This window comes from Mus caroli, chromosome 4 (assembly GCF_900094665.2).
Source record: "Mus caroli chromosome 4, CAROLI_EIJ_v1.1, whole genome shotgun sequence".
Lineage (NCBI taxonomy): Eukaryota > Metazoa > Chordata > Mammalia > Rodentia > Muridae > Mus > Mus caroli.
In genome coordinates this window covers 129,446,828-129,465,248 of record NC_034573.1, presented here as the reverse complement: position 1 = coordinate 129,465,248, position 18,421 = coordinate 129,446,828, and the positions used below count along the sequence as shown (strand labels likewise).

General features: G+C 52.4%; 1 protein-coding gene across 2 annotated transcripts in view; it reads left to right on the top strand.

Moving 5' to 3' along the window:
- Pax7 (paired box 7) overlaps window positions 1–18,421 on the top strand; it is a 96,224-nt gene that overhangs the window by 48,782 nt on the left and 29,021 nt on the right. For both annotated transcript variants that reach the window (XM_021160850.1, XM_021160851.1), the window contains exons 5-7: window positions 4,100–4,299; window positions 7,747–7,912; window positions 8,865–9,067. In XM_021160850.1, coding sequence (XP_021016509.1) covers window positions 4,100–4,299; window positions 7,747–7,912; window positions 8,865–9,067 — 569 coding nt within the window. The remainder of the gene's footprint in view (window positions 1–4,099; window positions 4,300–7,746; window positions 7,913–8,864; window positions 9,068–18,421) is intronic.

Below are 18,421 nucleotides of genomic sequence, written 5' to 3'. Positions count from 1 at the left end.
GTTGTTGGGGGGTGGAGCAGCCACTGTGATGTCAAGATCACAGGCAGGCTTCTCAAAGCAGCTGCTATGTTAGGTGTCTACACCAGGTGTGGACCAGGGTTCCTTGAAGCCCCTTGCTCAAGCGCTCCACTGGGTACCAGTCAAACGGGCCAACCTTGGCCTTCTGGCGTTCCAACCAGTGGGAACAATGGTTTCCTGTTGGCAGTGTGAAGGGTCGGCCGCCCCTGAGCATGGAGATGGGCACTTAAGACCACTCTCCAGGCTGTGAGGATCGAGGATTGGTGCTGACACCCTAAGTACCTGCTTTGTGCCAGGCACCGTCTGTATCACAGTCAAGGCCTGGCAGGATGAGAAGCCCCATCCACAGACACGGCTATTGTCTGCTGAGACTGTGTGCATGAGTATGTTGGAGGTTGGCAGATATGTGTAGGCACCAGAGGTCAGTCTTGGGTGTTATTTTGAGACGGGTTCTCCTAAGAACCTAGGGTTCACACATTTAAATGACCTCTAGGGATCTACTTGTTTCTGCATGCCCCCCCCCCCCCCGCCCCGTGCTGAGATTCCAGGTGCACACCTCCACTGGCTCTTTACCCAGGAGCTAGGGATTGACCTCAGCTCCTCACACTTGCGCAGGGAGCACTCTGCCTGCTGAGCCATCTCCCAGTCCTTCATTTCTGTTTTCTGACAGGGGAGACTTAAGAGCTCCCCCACTCCCTGCAAAATGATACTGAAATGCTCCTGACCTGGCTCAGGTCACCTTGCTGGGGCTGAGCTGGGTAAGCAGGCTTCATCCCACTGCCAGGACCTGGTTAGAGGTAGAGGCAAGAGGTGGCCCTGCGCATCCTTATAAGAAACACTGAGCTTAATTGGGAGCCTGTCTGTGGAAGAATAAAGTCTGCACACGTGAATGGCAGATAGTTAGCAGCCTCACTGGTTGCACTCGGTGATGGCTTCCTGGGATGGATGGGATGGGATCAAGAAAAAGATTCTGAAGAAGGCAGAAGCAGGGGGAGATTATGGGAGCCACCCCCAGAGACTTCCCATTCTCTGTCTGTCTCCCACTGCAAGCCTGGTCTAGGCCATCCTGGGCTTTGACAAACCCAGCGACACTGGTCCCTGCACTGTGCTCCAGTTTCCCTGGCTTTTGCAGGTCATGTAGCAGCAGCCTTGATGTCTGCTGTCTGTCTGTCCTGTGCACCCACCCACCCATTCACCGGTGCTTCCCCCTTAGACTACAAGTCCCAGCACAGAAGGGATGCCTCCTCCGTCAGACCGGAAGTTTCCTGAGACAGACTGTTTCTTTCTTCCTAAGATTGGAGAGGTCCCAACTTGGAGACCGCTCTTCCTTGCTTAGTGTGGGCCTCCTACTCCTCTAAGCAGAGACAGGATTCAGGAACTCAGAGTGGGCTCTTTACTGTCCTATCATTTTTAGGGCTATCTTCAGATCAGCGGTTGGTCCATGAGACCCCAGCTACAGGGAAGCAGGGGTCAGAGCCGGGAAGGAGTTGCTCCCTGACACCCACCCCAAATCTGAGGGTTAGCTCTTCTGTGTCTACTTTTCCCACAATGCTTCACCGCAGAGGACCAATTCTCTCAAACAGCAACGACCTGTAGACCCTGCTTTGCTGCCTTCAGTTTGGGCTCGGGTGGGTTGGTGTCTCTACATTCACAGAGCTCCACAGATCCCTGCTCACAAAGGATGAGGGTCGAGGAGTCAGGGAGGAAGCCAAACCAGAAGTCAATAGTCTGTCCAGAAAGCTGCAATCTGAAAAGCAGGGAGGAAGGGGTGGGGAGGGGGCATGGCCATAATAGAGCTCCTTGGATTTCAGCCCTCAGCTGGCAGGGTGGTTTCTGTCCATGGTTTTGTTTCTGGCGGTTCTGATCCCCATTCACCTAGCTAGCATCTGAGCTCTGAGTCCAGGGTCACCTGAAGGGACATTCCCTGGTGCTTGCTCCTGCCATGTTTGCTGACCCTGACCTAACCACTCTCCTGGCCCCCATCAGAACACAGAGTTCATTCATTGGCGTGTTTGGCTCAGAGCCCCAGGTGTGCGCGAGGGACCCCCCAGGTGTGCCCCAGGAGTGCCATGTGTGCCCACAGTTGATGCTCTCACCAGAGTTAGGGTGGGTGGGCAGCTGGCAAGCTGGTGAGAAAAGAACAGGAAGGGGTTGGCTTTGATCTTAGGTGTCTAGCCATTGGTTCTTTGGCCATGGTGCATAGTGTCATAATCAGACCAGCCCGGCAGTGGTCATCAAAATACAGAGTCTCCAGTGAACAAGATACAGTGTGGCACAGGGAGGGGCAGAGCTGAGTGGGAGTCCAGCCCGAGCCAGGGTATTGACCAAGAGTCTTCCTCTCCCTGTGTGCCACCTGCTCCTGGCCCTGGATGCAGCCCTGGGGCAAGATGACCTTTTGTGCATTTTGATGCACAGAGCCTTTGCACATGCTTATCCCTTACACAGGGCCTTTGCACATGCTTATCCCTTACATAGGGCCATTGCACATGCTTGTCACTCAGCCTGCCACACTTTTCCTTAAGTCTGGATGACTTTTAAATGGTTATATTTTGTTGTTGTTGTGTTGTGTTGTTGTTATTCTCACTGTGTTGTGAGAGGGGTGGGGGTGGGGGTGGGAGTAGGGTGTTGTGTGTGTGTGTGTGTGAGAGAGAGAGAGAGAGAGAGAGAGAAAGGCCTAGGCTCTCATGTCCTTGAAGCAGCTGAGTGTGTGCTGGTGGGCAGGCAGAGACGAGAGTGTAGGCTGAGGGGGAGGCCCAGACACTTTGTGTACTGCCTTTCTGTGATGTCGTTTCTCTGTAAGTAGTGTGAGCAGGCAGCCTCTGAGGCTTTCCAGCTTGTCTCAGGCTGGGCACTCTAGGCACAGAGTCCTACCTTATCCGCTGTGTGCTTGGCCTATTCAGGAGGAGGGTAGGTGCTTGGGAATGTGTGAGTGAATGAAAAAGTGAAAGAGTGAATGAATGAGTGGAAGAATCAATGAGTGGAAGAATGAGTGAATGAGTGAAAGGAGGAATGAGTGAGCAAAAGAATGAGTGAATGAATGTATGAATTAATGCATGCATGCATGAATGAATGCATGCATGCATGCATGAATGGACAAAAAAAGCCCCAAGAATCCCAAAGATGGCAGGGAAGGGAAGGGAAATATAATATAAGTGAAGGGAGAAGGGGAGGCAGAGGAAGGAAGAGTCTTGTCTCCCTGCACCCCAACCCCCACCCGCACCCCCTGCAGTTCTCATGCCCCACCCTGTTCCTTGCTCCCTACATTCCCCAGGGCCACTGGCCTTGCTGTAAAGATGACCTGCTGGGGTCTTCTCCACCAGGCCAGAGAAGGGCATGAGGTTCAATGGAGGTGTAAAGCGGGATCCCTTGCCCAGGTCTTAGCCCCAGCAGCAGGGACAACTGATCAAGCCATTTCTGCAGCCTCCTCCCCAGCGGACCCAGCGCGCCCAGCCCCCCTGTCAGCCTCTTGCTGAAAGAGACTGGTCCCAGCCTTTACCTTGCCTGCTTTCCCAAAAGCAAAGTTGCTCCTTGCCTGCTGGCTTCTGATTGGCTTGGTAGAGACAGACTTCCTGACTTTCACAAACACAACAGCACTCCTCCTGTCTTGGAGCTCGTCGTCAAGGGCTTATTACAATTTTATTTTACATTTATTGACCTTGGGGGAGGGGCACATGCCACAGCAAGGCACATGCTTGCTGGAGTGGGTTCTCTCCTCCCGCCGTGGTTTCAGGGTATTGAACTTAGGTAGGCAGGTTTGTGCAGCTTTATGTGCCCGCCCCCTTGACCCCCAGCCATCTCTATGGCCCCTGTCCTTTGAGCATCAAGTCTTAGGTCAGAGGCATGCGTGGCAGTGATAAATCTAAATGCCCAGCTGGAGGGACCCTCCTTGAAAGCAGTGGACTACTGGACCCAACGTGTTTACCCAGTCTTCTAGGCTGGGCATGAAGGCTATTTTCCATCCTTCACTGCTAAGCTATGGTGTGGTAATCCGTATTCTTTCTTGGGGAGACACCAGGTCCCCCATTGTAGTGTTCAGAGGACACAGGCGTGACCCTGTGCCCACTGTGCTACCCCACCACAGGGAACCGTCTGGATGAGGGCTCAGACGTGGAATCAGAACCCGACCTCCCCCTGAAGCGCAAGCAGCGCCGCAGTCGGACCACGTTCACGGCCGAGCAGCTGGAGGAGCTGGAGAAGGCCTTCGAGAGGACCCACTACCCGGACATCTACACCCGGGAGGAGCTGGCGCAGAGGACCAAGCTCACGGAGGCACGGGTCCAGGTGAGGAGAAGTGGGGGTGCTCACTGGAGTCAGGCTGGGGTGGAGGGTGTCATGTGGGCAGGTCCTGAGTCGAGTGTTCACTCCAGGTATGATCCTGGGACCATGCACACGCTAACGCATGCAGTCCCTGAAGGGGCAGCACATATTGGTTGGTTGACTTAGAGATTGACAGAGAGAGAGGTACAGAGCCCAAAGGGAAGAGAAATACAGGGAGAGATTAGTAGAAAGAAGGGTGAGGGCATGGGAAAGAGAAGCAGAGGTGGGAAGGGGAAGGCACAAACTCTCCAAACCTCCCTCGAGGAGGGAAATTTCCCAGCAGGGCTATCCTCAGTCAGGGAATGAGCTTCCCATTGCTTGAAGTATACAAGGTGTGATCTGGGTAGATTCAAACCATCCGCACTGGGTCACCCAAGACCCTACACACCTGAAGCACACAGTCCTGATTCAGTGGCTCTAGTGACAGGAGAAAGAGCCCAAACTAAGGTTTAGGTCTTCATCAGGGACAGCAGTGGGGGAGGGTGGCTTCATCCCATCTGCCCCAGGCTGAGCCCTGGGAGTCTCTCCTCCAGCTGGGCACAAACTAGACTCATCTCTGCACCTGGCTGGACAAAGGCTAAGGCTATGGAGGAGATGGGATGGGGCAGGGTGATTCAATGAATGGCTTGCATGACAACATTGTCCTGGGCTGTCACCTTTATGGACAGAGGAGGTGGGTCTGTAGAAGGCTACACCATACTGTGCCATCTTGAGACGTGCCCCCCACGCCACCCCTAGCATCCCCATGGCCACAAGCCACAATGGTGAAAGGGATGGAGCCGAAGACTCATGTGTCAGGTTGGGATGGTCACTGGCACCAGCCCTAGTCACAGGTACAGAGGCTAGGATTCAGAGAAATGACCCATGGGACACAGCTAGACTGTAGCAGCTTGGCCTGCCTGGCACGGAAGCCTTATGTCCCAAGAGGAGGAAGCTGACTCAGAAGCTGGAACTAGAACACAATAAGGGAAGTCCCAGAAGAATCTGGTCTTAAACACTCCAAGAGCGGGTGTACCCCCTTCACCCTCCCACCCTTAAGGGGAAGAGGGCGGGCACGGCAGCCAGATAGCTCATCTCATCCCCTCCCCTGATGACACTGGAGCTGCAGACTGCCCTCTCTCTCTCTCTCTCTCTCTCTCTCTCTCTCTCTCTCTCTCTCTCTCTCTCTCTCTCCTTGATCCTCACAGCTGTTGTCCCAGGTGTACTCCTCTGGGCTTCCTCACTGCCTGGTCTGGCAGCCTTGTGGCTTCCCACTACCCCAAGCCTGGCAGCTCCTTAGAAAATGTCCTGGCTGTCAGGATACTGCTTTCACTGGCTCAGGGGACTGGGGAAACAGGTGTTATACAAGGTCCAAACAGGGAGGGGCCTGGGAATGCAGGAGGCCAAGCCTTGGTGAACCACAGGAAGGCTACCAGCCTCCTGTTCCCTGGGTTTCTCTCTAGCCACGCCTGTGAGCTCCCTAGGAGGAACAGAGTAGAGGGACAAAAGCAAAATTTTAAGAACGGACAGAGGCTGACCCAAAAGCCAAAGTCTTAGTCCTATGAAAGGAGTCTGGAAGCATCCAGAAGTTCAGAGACGCTGGAGGTGGGGCAAGAGCTGTCAGGGCATCCATTCGAGTTCAACAGAGAGGTCTGCGGAGGAGGCTCCAGGTAGAGAGTCTGCATCCCTGCCACTGGTCAGCTGAGTCTCCCATAGCAGCTTAGCTTCCTCTTTCAAAACACAGTTTGTCTCAGGAGCTCAATGGTCACCAAGACTCCTTTGGGTTCTGAGGTCCTACTGGCATAGTAGATGCCCAGGGAGGGAATGAGACCACAGTGTATGGAAGTGTTTGGACAAAAACACAGTGTTCCCATGGATTGGGGTCCCTGGCGAGGGGTTCCCACCGTGGGGAGCGGGGCAGAGACTCAAGGCCCTGGGTGCTGTCGTGACTCCCCAACTCTGTATGTCTTGGGACTTAGCCTCTGCTTTGAAGAGTCTGTGCCTTGAGGGTCTCCCAGCCCTGTGTGGGCAAGTGGAGTGCTTGCAGATTGTCATGGAGTTGGAATCTGTCCCTAAATATCAGCCCTGTCCCCAGCGTCCTTTCTGCAAAACAGAGACCATGACGCCAGGGTCTGCTTGCTTCTAGGGTTGCACAATTAATTGTAAAGCAAAAAGATGTTAGAGACCAATGGTGAGCATATAGCTCAGTGGATAGAGTGCTTGTCTAGCATGCACAAGGCCCTTGGTGTCATCCCCAACGCCACATAAACTGGGTGCTACATACTTGTAATCTCAGGACTTGGCTGTGGAGGAAGGATGATCAGAAGTTTGACATCAGCCTTTAAATCCCAGCACTTGGGAGGCAGAGGCAGCCAGATTTCTGAGTTCAAGGCCAGCCTGGTCTACAGAGTGAGTTCCAGGACAGCCAGGGCTATACAGAGAAACCCTGTCTTGAAAAACCAAAACCAAAACNAAAAAAAAAAAAAAAAAGACGAAGAAGAAGTTTAACATCATCCTTGGCCACATATCAAGTTATCAAGTTTGAAGCCAGCCTAGACTACATGAGACCTTGTCTTAAAAAACAAACTAAGGTGGTAATGGCTCATACCTTTAATCCCAGCACTCAGGAGGCAGAGGCAGGAGGAATTCTATGAGTTTAAGGCCAGCCTGGCCTACACAGGGAGTTCCAGGACAGTCACATAGAGAGCCCTGAACCACCTTTGTTCTGTCCTTCATTCATTTCTCATTCATTTACTCAATGAACATTTATTGAGCACCTCTGGAATTCTCACCCTGAAGGGCATGAGGAACACAGGCCTCTGTCCTAGATGTCCCAAACCTGAGGGGAGGTGGAGAGCTACGCAGCCAGGAGCAGATAAATAGAATGATGGGCCTCCTTTGAAGGGGCAGGAGGCTCACCTGCCCATCTTCGATGCATGAGAGTGATGTCGTGGGAAGGGTTCTCTTGCAGCAGTGTGTGTATGTACATGTGTGTGCTCACACATGCATGTGTGCATATGCACATATGTGTACATATATGTGCATATGTGTATTGCATACCTGTGCAGGTCTTGTTCTAGCAAGGCTTGGGCTATGTGAACAGGGCAGGGTCTCAGCCCCAAGTTGGCACAGCTGAGTACCAAGCCCCTCTTTACTCAGGATGTTCTGTATGTGTGGTCTCCTCTTGGAGGGCTTCCGGGAGGAGGTGGAGGCTTAGAACAAGGACTGGAGACACTGGGGTGGAGCACTTGCCATGGGAGGAGCACGAGGCTGAGTGTCTCCAGGCCTCTCCTCACCCTATCCTGTGCCTGTCACCTGCTTCCTGAAAAACAGGGATCATTGTAAAAGCCCTCCCTGGAGAGTGGTGAGGGGACCCTGCCTCTGAAGGTCCCTGCAGGCCTTCCTGGTGGCTCAGCCTCCTCTCCCCTTCAGGTTTGGTTCAGTAACCGGCGTGCCCGCTGGCGCAAGCAGGCAGGAGCTAACCAGCTGGCCGCCTTCAACCACCTTCTGCCGGGAGGTTTCCCACCCACCGGCATGCCCACGCTGCCACCCTACCAGCTGCCGGACTCTACCTACCCTACCACCACCATCTCCCAAGGTGAGTGTCTGCTATTCAAGTACTGTTGTCCTGACTTTGGAACTCCTGGTCACTCAGGGCTGAAGAGCCCAGCTCCTCTGTCCTCGCACCCTGGGTTACAATGGGACACTGAGACCCCTCAAAGAAGGCAGATCTTTTGGGCACAGACCATTCTTCCAGTAGCTTCTAGGATGCCACACAGCCTGAGCAAGAGAAATGCCAAGGGAAGAAGGTGGAAGGGAGGGAGCCTAGGATACCCAAGGCCCTTGGGAAGTAAAGATTTCCTTCCCTTGGTTTCTGAGCCACCCATCTTGATCCCACCCTAGCATACACAAAAAACCTCTTAACATCTGCTGCACAGGGCTGCCTCCTGAAGGGCCCAGAGGTTGGCATGCTGGGGAGGCTAAGTATCCAGAGAACCCTGCCCGTGATTCTTAATAAGAAATAAGCCAGTGTGGAAGACAGCAGGAACCCAGCCTCAGAAAGCTGTGCAGAGGGAGGGACCCTAACAGAGCAGAATAGCAACGTAGTAGCTGAGTTTAGTTCATTCATTGACCTTGGCTCTGGCCCAACCCACTGAGCCTCAGTCTCCCGACTCCTCTCCATCCCCCCCCCCGACCCAAAGCTAGGACTCAACTCAGCATGACAGGTACCCACAAAATGCTAATAGGGCAAGTCTGGGTGGATGATAGATGCCATCAGGCACACCTTACAATCCAGTTAGTGCTTATTGAGCATCTACTGTATGCAGAATATCAAGCACCAAGACTGTGCAGGTTGCCTAGAGGTCACCTAGATGCCAAGCAGGTGTGAGTCAAGCCCTGGCCACTCTGATGTTGGGGTGCCTGGGAACCAGCTGGTCTCAGCTCAAGTCACTTGAGAAGCTGGTCCCTTCCCTCCAGAGGGCACGACTGGGTGGAGTTTCAAGGAGGCTTTTGCTACTTGCTTAGGACCTCTCCGGGTCTCTCCTCAGATGGGGGCAGCACAGTACACAGGCCCCAGCCTCTTCCACCGTCAACCATGCATCAGGGTGGGCTGGCTGCGGCTGCTGCAGCTGCGGACACCAGCTCTGCCTACGGAGCCCGCCACAGCTTCTCCAGCTACTCTGACAGCTTCATGAACCCTGGGGCTCCCTCCAACCACATGAACCCTGTCAGCAATGGCCTGTCTCCTCAGGTAGGTAGCCTCTCTACTCCACTTGCCAGATTCCTGCTGGCCCAACCAGAGGGGCTCAGGTAAACCGGACTGGCTCTCTCCCACAGGGGTCGGGGGAGGGTCACTAAAAACTCAGAGGTCTCAGGAAACCCCTGGCTGCTCGGGACCCTAAGAGAGTTTGAGCAGGAAACAAAGGTCTCTTCTTCCTTCCCTTGCCTTGTGTCTGTGATTATGGCTCTGGGTTGATCTACTGCTTTCTGGAGATGGGAGACAGTTGGTCACTCCCTCCAGATCCGCATGGACTGATTGCAGGATCTGTTCTTGGTCCCACCCGCCATTCTGAGCTCGATCCCGGGCACATTCCTACAGTGAGTAGGAGGCGGCTGGCATGCCTTTGAATCTAGAAACAAGAGTCCTTCCTAGAGCCAGTTAGCACTCCATGCCTCCCTTTTTATCAGGCCATGATCAACTACTGGGAGGACAGGATCCCTCCTATTGGTAGAGAGAATGGATGCCTAGGTTTTGGGCCAAGATCTTTGCTTAGGTTGGACCTTAGGGCCTCAGGTTTGCTCGTGTGCAATTGGTGGCTGGCTCAATCACGAATAGCCTGATGGAGTCATGGCTTTGGAGAAAGATGGAAAGATAACATAAAGCTCCAGGTGGTACTTGGTGGTTTGTTGAGCAGAGCTGATGTTTGGAGTCTGGGTGATGGGTTTGTTTCTGTAGCTACAAACAGTCTCCCAAGTGCCCCTGGGAAAAGGCTTTTATTCTGCATCCCACCTGCCACTCCCTCTTCCTCTCATCTGCAGGAGACAGTCTTGGCATGGGAAACAAACTGATGTGAACAGCTGTGTTGTGTGGGAGAAGGTGCAGACTTTGGGGGAGGCCGAGAGCCAGTGCACATCTAGGAGCCTCAGCTTTTCCCATTTACAGGGTCTGTCCTTTATACCCTACCCACGAGAACTTGCTGTAATCTGTGTGTGGATAGTCTGACGCAGAATAGAATCAAGCAGACATTAGTTTTCTTGTCCCTCTATTGCTCAGGCAATATATTAATAGTTAATATGACAAAGTTATTGTGACAAAAACTCGTTAGCTGAAGAGCAAAGGCGGGCACGGGGAGAAGGCTCAGTTGGTGGCCCTTGTCTTGTAAGCACAGAGCAGAGAACAGATCCTTAGCACCGATGGAAAGAACCAGGGACGGTGGGGCACATACGGAGTCCCAGCACTGGGGAGGTAGAGACAGAAGAAGCTTGCTGGCCAGCCAGCCTAATGGTCATGGTGAGGTCCAGGCTCAGTGAGAGCGGCCGTGTCTCAGGGAATAAGGGAGAAAGTGACTAAGAAGACACTCAACAGCAATCTCTGGCCTCTACACACATGTGTGCACATTCATGAGCAAACACACACATGTGCATGCATGCACGCACACATGCATGTGCACACGTATGAACAGACACACACATTTACACACACGCTCACACACAACACATCCATGAGCACACACGCATGAACACACATACACATGCACACTTGAACACACACATAAACATACACATGTATGCACAGACACATAGACACAGACATAAACAGATGCACACATGCATACATGCACACACACACACACACACCCCACACCACAGCTCCTGGTGGGATTATACAGACCTCAGAGGCCCTCAGGTCAAGAATGAAGCCGTCAACTCATTAGGACCTGTCAGCCTTGGGCTGGCTCTCTCACGACATCCTAACTCTCTTGCTAGTACCTAGCATCAGGTTAGCCTCTCAGCCTCCCTGAGGTTGGAGGTCGTGATTTCTGTTGCATTGATGTCACTGCTAGCTGGCTAGCCTGGGCTAACTTTCCAGAGCTGTCACAGGAGAACAAAGAAGAGGTTTCTTCTCCCCAAGTGGGGCTCAGAGATGGGGTTAAAGGTGAGGAGGGAAGGCCAGAAGGGGGAAACCAACCTACTGATGGGGGAGCTATCCCCCGGGAGCTGGAGTGTAGGCAGGAAGTTGTCTTCTGCCTCTCCCTGGAAGTCTCTAGATTGGATCCAGAGCTTCTGTCCAGGCGAGACCTGGGGTGGCTTCCACCATGAGCAGAAGTCCATCTGTCCTGAGTCTCTAGGCTCAGAGGGCATGATGGATGGGCTCTCTCCGAGCCCTGCCTTCAGGTTCCCACCAAAGGTATAAAGGCAGGTGACAATGGCAGAAGGGACATGAAGGGGAACAGCTGCAGGGATGAAGCTGCCCTCAGGGAAGAGGCAAGGGCAGGCAGGCCAGCAAATGCAGGTGTGTGTGTGTGTGTGTGTGTGTGTGTGTGTGTGTGTGTCCCCACTGAGGGTGGCAAGGCAAACCTCTGAACATAAGGGTCAAAGTTTCAACATTTCAAAGTCCCCTTTCAACTCAGAGTTTACTCTTGTCCTCCTGGCTCTGGGTTTTTGGGAGGGATCTGTGGGGGGAGGGGGAACAATTCTCAGTTGACCTCCCCTGTCCTCTGTCCCCAATAAGAAACTCCCCCAGAGTTCCTCTAAGCTCTTTGTGGGTGTGTCACCTCTGCACCTCTGAGGTAGGTTCATACACTGCTATCCAGGATCAGAGGTCTGGTCCCTCCCTGTCACTTGGATAGTGTCAGCTTTGCAGGTTGTGTGTTTTTGTTGCTCCAGAAGCCAAAGGGATTTCTGTGTGCAGCGGAAGCTAGGAGATTTAGGGATGGGACCGGCCTGTGTACCTTGCTGGTAGTCTGTGGTTGCCTGTGAGAAAGAAGATTTCTTTCCACGCTTTGACGACCATCCCTTGTCTCTACCCAATCTTGGAAATGGTTGCCTCTGTGCATCAGGGACTCTCTGGAGAGACCTGACAGGACTTCATAAGAAAACCTTTTGTTCCTTAAAAGTTCTACGAGGTTCCCATTCTGGAGGTGGCACCTCAGAGAACCAATGTACCTAGCATAGGCCGTACACCAGGTACTGTCCCTGCACTTGGGACAAATCAGTAAAAAAAAAAAATGGGGAAACCCTGCCCTGGGGAGACACCTGAGCCACCAGGCCCATAGTGACTTGATCACAAGAGGACTAAGCTCTCTGCAGTCCTGAGACAGACACTGTTTTGGTTGCTATTTGTATTTTAACCCATGTATGAGTCAGGATTCAAACCCTATACCTCGGGAACCCCAGATCCTGACCTCTCAGCTGTATGGAAGGAAAGGTTCCTCTGAGCCAGGTTGTGAGTTAAGAACAAAACAAAACAACAACAACAAAAAAAACATAACAAGACAAAGCTCCAAGCACCTTAGGTGGGAGGCTCAAAGCAGAGCAGAATCAGTCAGCAAACCTTCCTTGAGGCTTGGAACCTTCAAGACCCCCACCCATGGACCCCCACCTTAAAGCAGCAGACAGTAAGTCCTCCCTGTGAGGCCTCCTACTCTTGCCCCGAGACCTTCTGATGGGGTTCTGGGAAAGGGAAGCTGGTCCAGGGACCTCATTTCTGATGGCTGTCTGGTTAAGACTTTGCTGCAGGCTGAGGGCCAGTTACTTGGAAAATGACTGAAAATAGCTCCCAAGAAACTGAGTGTGGCAGTGGACACCTGCGATCTTACCCAGAACCCGGGAGGTAAGAGCAGGAGGATCAGAAATTCAAGGCATCCTTAGCTACATAATGAGGTGAAAGGGGAGGAAGGCAGGTAGGTAAGTAGTCTTTGCAAGGGTGAGTCCCTTGAGTCCTCGGCAGTGCAGATGGGTAAGGTGAGTAGTGACTTCCAGTCCTTTCCAGGAACGGCATGAAAGACCCACAGGGCAAGGAAGATACAAGAATGATGGAAGGGTCCCAGTCTGAAGACAAACCAGGACTCCTGGCCTCAGGAGAAGCATGGCAGAGACACATTTCTTGTCTCAGGTGCCCTGATGTAATGGCCAGAACCTTGCCCTCCCTTGTTGAGGTCCCAGTGGCACGTAGTGACAGACATCAAGAGACTGTGCTGAGCTGCCAAACTCAAGCATAGAGTCAGGAGCAGTATTCTGCCATTGAAGTGACCTCAGACTGCTGGCAGGGGGCCTGTACTGGGGCCTCTTTGGGGACAAACTTGTGAGACCTGTGGGGAGAAGTAATCCCTGGTGTTCCCTTCCCACCCAGCACTGTTAGACTTGGGAATGGAAACAGGTCTGGAGAGGGCTGGGTGTGGCCAAGATCCTTGAAAAGTCCCATGTTAGATCTTGAATCAAGGGCGCTTGCTGCTGTGTTACGGAAGGGGATGTGGTCAGAGCTCAGCCTCTCTCTTCACCCCCTCAGTCACCATCATCTTTGTCTCTCTCCATATTTACAGCCTCTAAGTGAGCCATTACTTATGTTCCTGTGATCCTTTGTGGTTTTCCCTTCCTTGGCTCTCTCTTCCTTTTCTTCCTGTGCCTGCAATAATTATTCGGCAGACTGATGGGCTGAAGCTGGGGTAGGGAGTCACTAGGCCTGGATTTGACCCCTAGCAGTAGAGATGTAAATACTATATATATAAATTACAGTGGTCATCAACACAAAGTTAATGCTGAATGCAGACCAGGCTTAGAAGTGGCAAACTGTGGTACCTGCTTCCATCCTTAGAATCATGGCAGTTATCTTATGGCCTCCATCCCACAGATGGGATGACTACTTTATCCAGGGCCATCCATCCATTCAACCAACCATCCATCCATTCATTTCTCCATCTTCCTATCCATCCATCCACACATCTACCCATCCATCCATCCACCCATTCATCCATCCATCTATCTGTCCACCCATCCATCATCCATCCACCAACCCATCCATCCATCCATCCATCCACCAACTAACTCATCTATCTATCTATCTATCTATCTATCTATCTATCTATCTATCTATCTATCTATCTATCTATCTATCCATCATCCCTCAGTTCCATTTCTCCATTCGCCATCCTATCCATCCATCTGCTCACCCACCCACCAAGTCCATTCATCTGCTCATTCATCTGTCTATCCATGAATCCACTCTTCCATCAGTCCATTCACACATACGTCTACCTGCCTATCCACCCACACATTTATCCTCTCATTCACCCTCCTATCCACCCACCTGCCCACTCATCCCCCACCCATCCACCCAACCAATCTACACATCCACCCATCCTAAAGTCCATCCATATAGCTATCTGTCCACCTATCCACTCATCCACCCTCTCATTCTCCGCTTGCCATCCTAGCCCATCCATCCATCCACACACCTATAATCCTCTCATCTATTCACCCAATCACCTATCCACTCATGCACTTCCTTCCATCCATTCATACAGCCATACATTCACTCCTCTACCCATCCATCTGTCCACCCATCCATCCACCCATCCAATGTGCTGTGCCAGTCTATGACACGTTCTGGAAAGTATCAGAGCCGGGATTGGAACGGTCTGCCTGCAGAGCCCATCTTGCTGTTGTGTCTGCCCACAAGGTTGGTATGAATGCCCATATAGGAGAGGTTGGTGCTTTGGTCAAGGAAATTGAAGTCCAAGGCCACAGGGGCAGTTAAGGGCAGATCCAGGTTCGGAGTCTGTATCTACAAACAGCAGTATCTGTTTCCTTCTGTGATAGAGCTTCAGATCTGCATGATAACTGGCGAATGCCATCTTCCAAGCGTTTCTCAATGGCAGGTTCTCAGTTCTGCCCTCCTAGCCCAAGGCCTCCAGAGGGGACAAACCAGCAAGGTCAGAGACTTGGCACCTGAGCCCATGTGAACACCTGACCTGTTTGAGGTCATTCAAGCCCCACAAAACCTCTCCTCTTGGGAAGGCATTCTTAGAGAGGCTAAGATGCTCAAGGAAGGCCACGGAGCCATTGAGTGGCAGAACTAGAGTTCTAAGCAACATCTACTTGACCTCTGGACCTCACCACTGCTGACCCTCAACAGGACAAGAGGAAGGCACACTGGGACTCCTGGGACTGCGTTTCACCTGCACAGGAGACTCCTCGCCTCTGTCTCCTCTTACTTCCTCCCTGTTCCCGCCCCTTTATTGGTGACATTGCGTTTCTAATAAGCATTTAAAATGAGTCTTGCTGGACCAGGGACGAGGAAGGAGGAGGGAGGGAGAGACATGTAGGCAGGAAGATGGGGCGGCGTGGGGGGGATCATGGGGTGTTAAATAGCCCAGAATTTTTAAAAACCTGATGCAAATCATTGGTAGGAGAGAAAATTACGCGCAATTATGCCCTGATACTGGAAGGTTTTGCCTAGCCCAGGCAACAAGATCTCATTAACAAGCAGAAAATAAGATTGAAATGGTGTGTAAAAGAGCTGAAAAATGAATTTGAATGCTGCGTTTGTCCACAATTACCCCCTCCTTCACACATATTTTATTGCAATTTTTTTATTATTCTTAATCCCTCCATTCCTCAAAGCAGATTGGGGACATCCTGGCATTACCGGGGCACTGGGAGGAGGTGTGAAGGATCTTCTGCTCCCCTGAAACGAGACCCTTTCTTGCCAACATCTTCCAAGGTTGGGATTTGGAAGGATTGGAATTCATTTCTCGGGCTTAGCGGGTTGTAGGGACACGGGGCTTTAACCCCAGCCAGAGTCTCCTCTGCACCCCTGCCCGCCTAGCCCTGCTTTTGCCTCCCTTCCCAGGTGACTCTCCTGCCATGAGCTTCCTTCCCTCTGCCTCCATGGGGTTTCTATGGGTCTCCGTGCTCTCCTTCCCTTGGGAAGCCTCTCTCTCAGGCCCCCACAAGTGGGAGGTGGGCTGCATCAGAAGAAACAACAAGGTGGATCAGAACATCAAGTTCTGATTCTGCTACTTATCCTGAGGTTGTGTGACCCGCAGGGCAGCTTACTTAACCTCTCTGGGTTTCATTTCTCTTACCTGAAAGGAGGGATATCATCTCTGCTTCTCAGAGGCACTGTGAGGACTAAGGGGAGATTTGAGCAAAGTACCTGGCACACAGTAGGTGCTTGGTAAATGGTCACTCTCTGCACCCTTTCACCTACCTAGGCCTCGCCTCTCCTTCACTCCTTCCGCCATCCTTCCCTGCTCTCCCTTCCGTTTTGGTTGGCTGGGAAAATGTTGTGCCAGTTTCTTCTTTAGAGCAATGTAGTGCGTTCAGCTGACTCAACCTGGAGAGAGCTGCTGTGCACGCAACTCTCCTATCTGTGGAAAGCCCTGGAAGCTGCCTACTATGCTCCTAGAAGGTGAGCTGCAAGGGAGGGGACGACTCAGGACTCTGCCTCTGTTCCTAGGAGCAGGGCAAAGCCAGTGGAGTCATCCGCACCCTCCTTCCCTGCCTTGTTTCTCACCATGACTGGGGTCAAGGGTCAGTTTTCAAACAGGACCAGGAGTCTGTGGCTGGCTTTTCTTGGACCCGTAGCTCAGTACGTTTTTTTTTTTTTAAAGCATCAACTGGTTTTCCCCATACCCAGTAATTGCCCATCTTGTAGAGATGCAGGCCACATCTGCCAGCCCCCAGTTAAAGCCAGATGGGGAAGCAGCTGGGGAACATGTCACCATCGCTCTGTTCTCCAGGGGTCCCTCCCACTCCAGCAGGAAACCGCCCCTCTCCCCTGACATTCTTGGCAGGGCCAGCTCTGGCAAAGAACTGGCCACTCTGGAGGTCTGAGCCACGGTCTTGGTGGCCAGCTTTAGTCCTGGCCTGGGTAGGCAGAGCCTCCCTCCCTCCCTCACCAGAGGAACAGACCCTGCCAGTGTGCCTTGTGCGCTCTCCAGCCGTCCTGCCTTTGTCGGAGGTCACCCACCTCCGTGGAAAGGCTGAGTTATTTCCCACTGGCTGCTGCTCCCGACACTGCCACCTGCTTTCGTCCATCAGAGGCCAAGGCTCTGGTCCCTGGGGAGAGCGGCAGCGGTGAAAACAGAGCCCTGTTTATGTCTCTGCTTTCACCCTTCATCCTGGGTAAAGAAAGGGAACAAGGAGGGGGGAGGGTCAAGGGTGGGAACTGCCTTCCTAACACAGAAGAGGAAGCCTGCAGGCAGTTAGCTGAGGATGAGGAGGTGGCAGGGACTATACCTGCTAGGGTCAGGACAAATGGCTTGTGGCTTGGCTTGCAGGGTGACACTGGAGACAGTTTAATGATTGAAGGGACAATGGTAGACTCTGCTGGCCCTTTCTCAGAATGGGATCTGGAGAGCTGCAGTTGAGTTCACTATAGAAAATAACTACATCTATTTAAGTGTTCCCACCTAACCCTGGAAAAGTGTGGTCAGCGCCACCCTCTGTTCCTGATGGGGCCACCATATCCTCAGAGGCTGAGGGAACTCCTTATAACTCAGGATCGTGTTCACTGGGTAACATGTCCTTTTCAGCATCTGGAACATAGTAGGTCTCTAGCAATTGTTGGTCAACCCCAGGCCTCAGGCTTGACAGAGCACAGTAACAAGGGTTCCCTGGGGATGAGGGGGACAGGAAGCAGCTGATCATCTGGTCTGTCCTTGAATCCATCATGATGTCTGTCAAGTTCATGGGACACAGCACAAGGGGAGACTGGGGAAAGAGGGATTTGAGGTCACTGCAGATCACCTGTGCTCTAGCAAGTTGCATTTTGGGGGAGGACACTATCTCTTCCTCTCCCTGCCATTGGAGAATTGATCATGGACAATTCTGGAAGATTTCTGACTCAGCAGGAAGAGCAGCAGAGATTCAGGAGGCAAATAGGTTGCAACATAGCAAAGATTATATGACAGCCCATAACAGAGATGTGGTGTGGGCTCATTGCGTGCTCAGGGCTTTCCATGCCAGCCCGTGTCTCTGCTCGTATGACCTCAAACAATGTCCATGAGCTTCCTGGGCCTCCCTCTCCTCATCCCCACCATTCATCAGCAGCCTTAGAATTTAGTGAGGGGCTGGGAGTGTAGTTCAGTAGGTAGAGTACTGCGTAGCACGCAAGAACCTGGGTTCCATCCACAGCAACACATAAACAGGGTGTGGTCGTGCACACCCGCAATCCCATTACTCAGGAGATAGAGACAGGAGAATCGGAGGTTCAAAACCAGCCTAGGTTACATATCAAGTTCAAGGCCAGCCTAGGATACATGAGACCCTGTCCAAAGAAAGACAAGAAGAAGGAAACTAGGCATTTGACAGGAACAAGCCCTTGCCGCACCTTGTACAAGGCAGGAACATAACTGGGGTTCTTTCTGCTTCTCTCACCCTAAGCAGATCCTACTATGAAGAGGTCTTGCTAGGCCCTGCCCACTGCAGGCCCAGGCAGCTGTGGGTTGGAAAAACTAAAGGATCACTCTCTCAGCTCTTAGACTCACTGTATGGTCTAAGGAGATGGGCTCCAGTTTCCTGCTTCCTGCCATGAAAGAGTTGGGCCGAAGGCTACCAAGGCTCCCTCCTGTTTAGAGTGTGTGACTACACACTCCCAGGA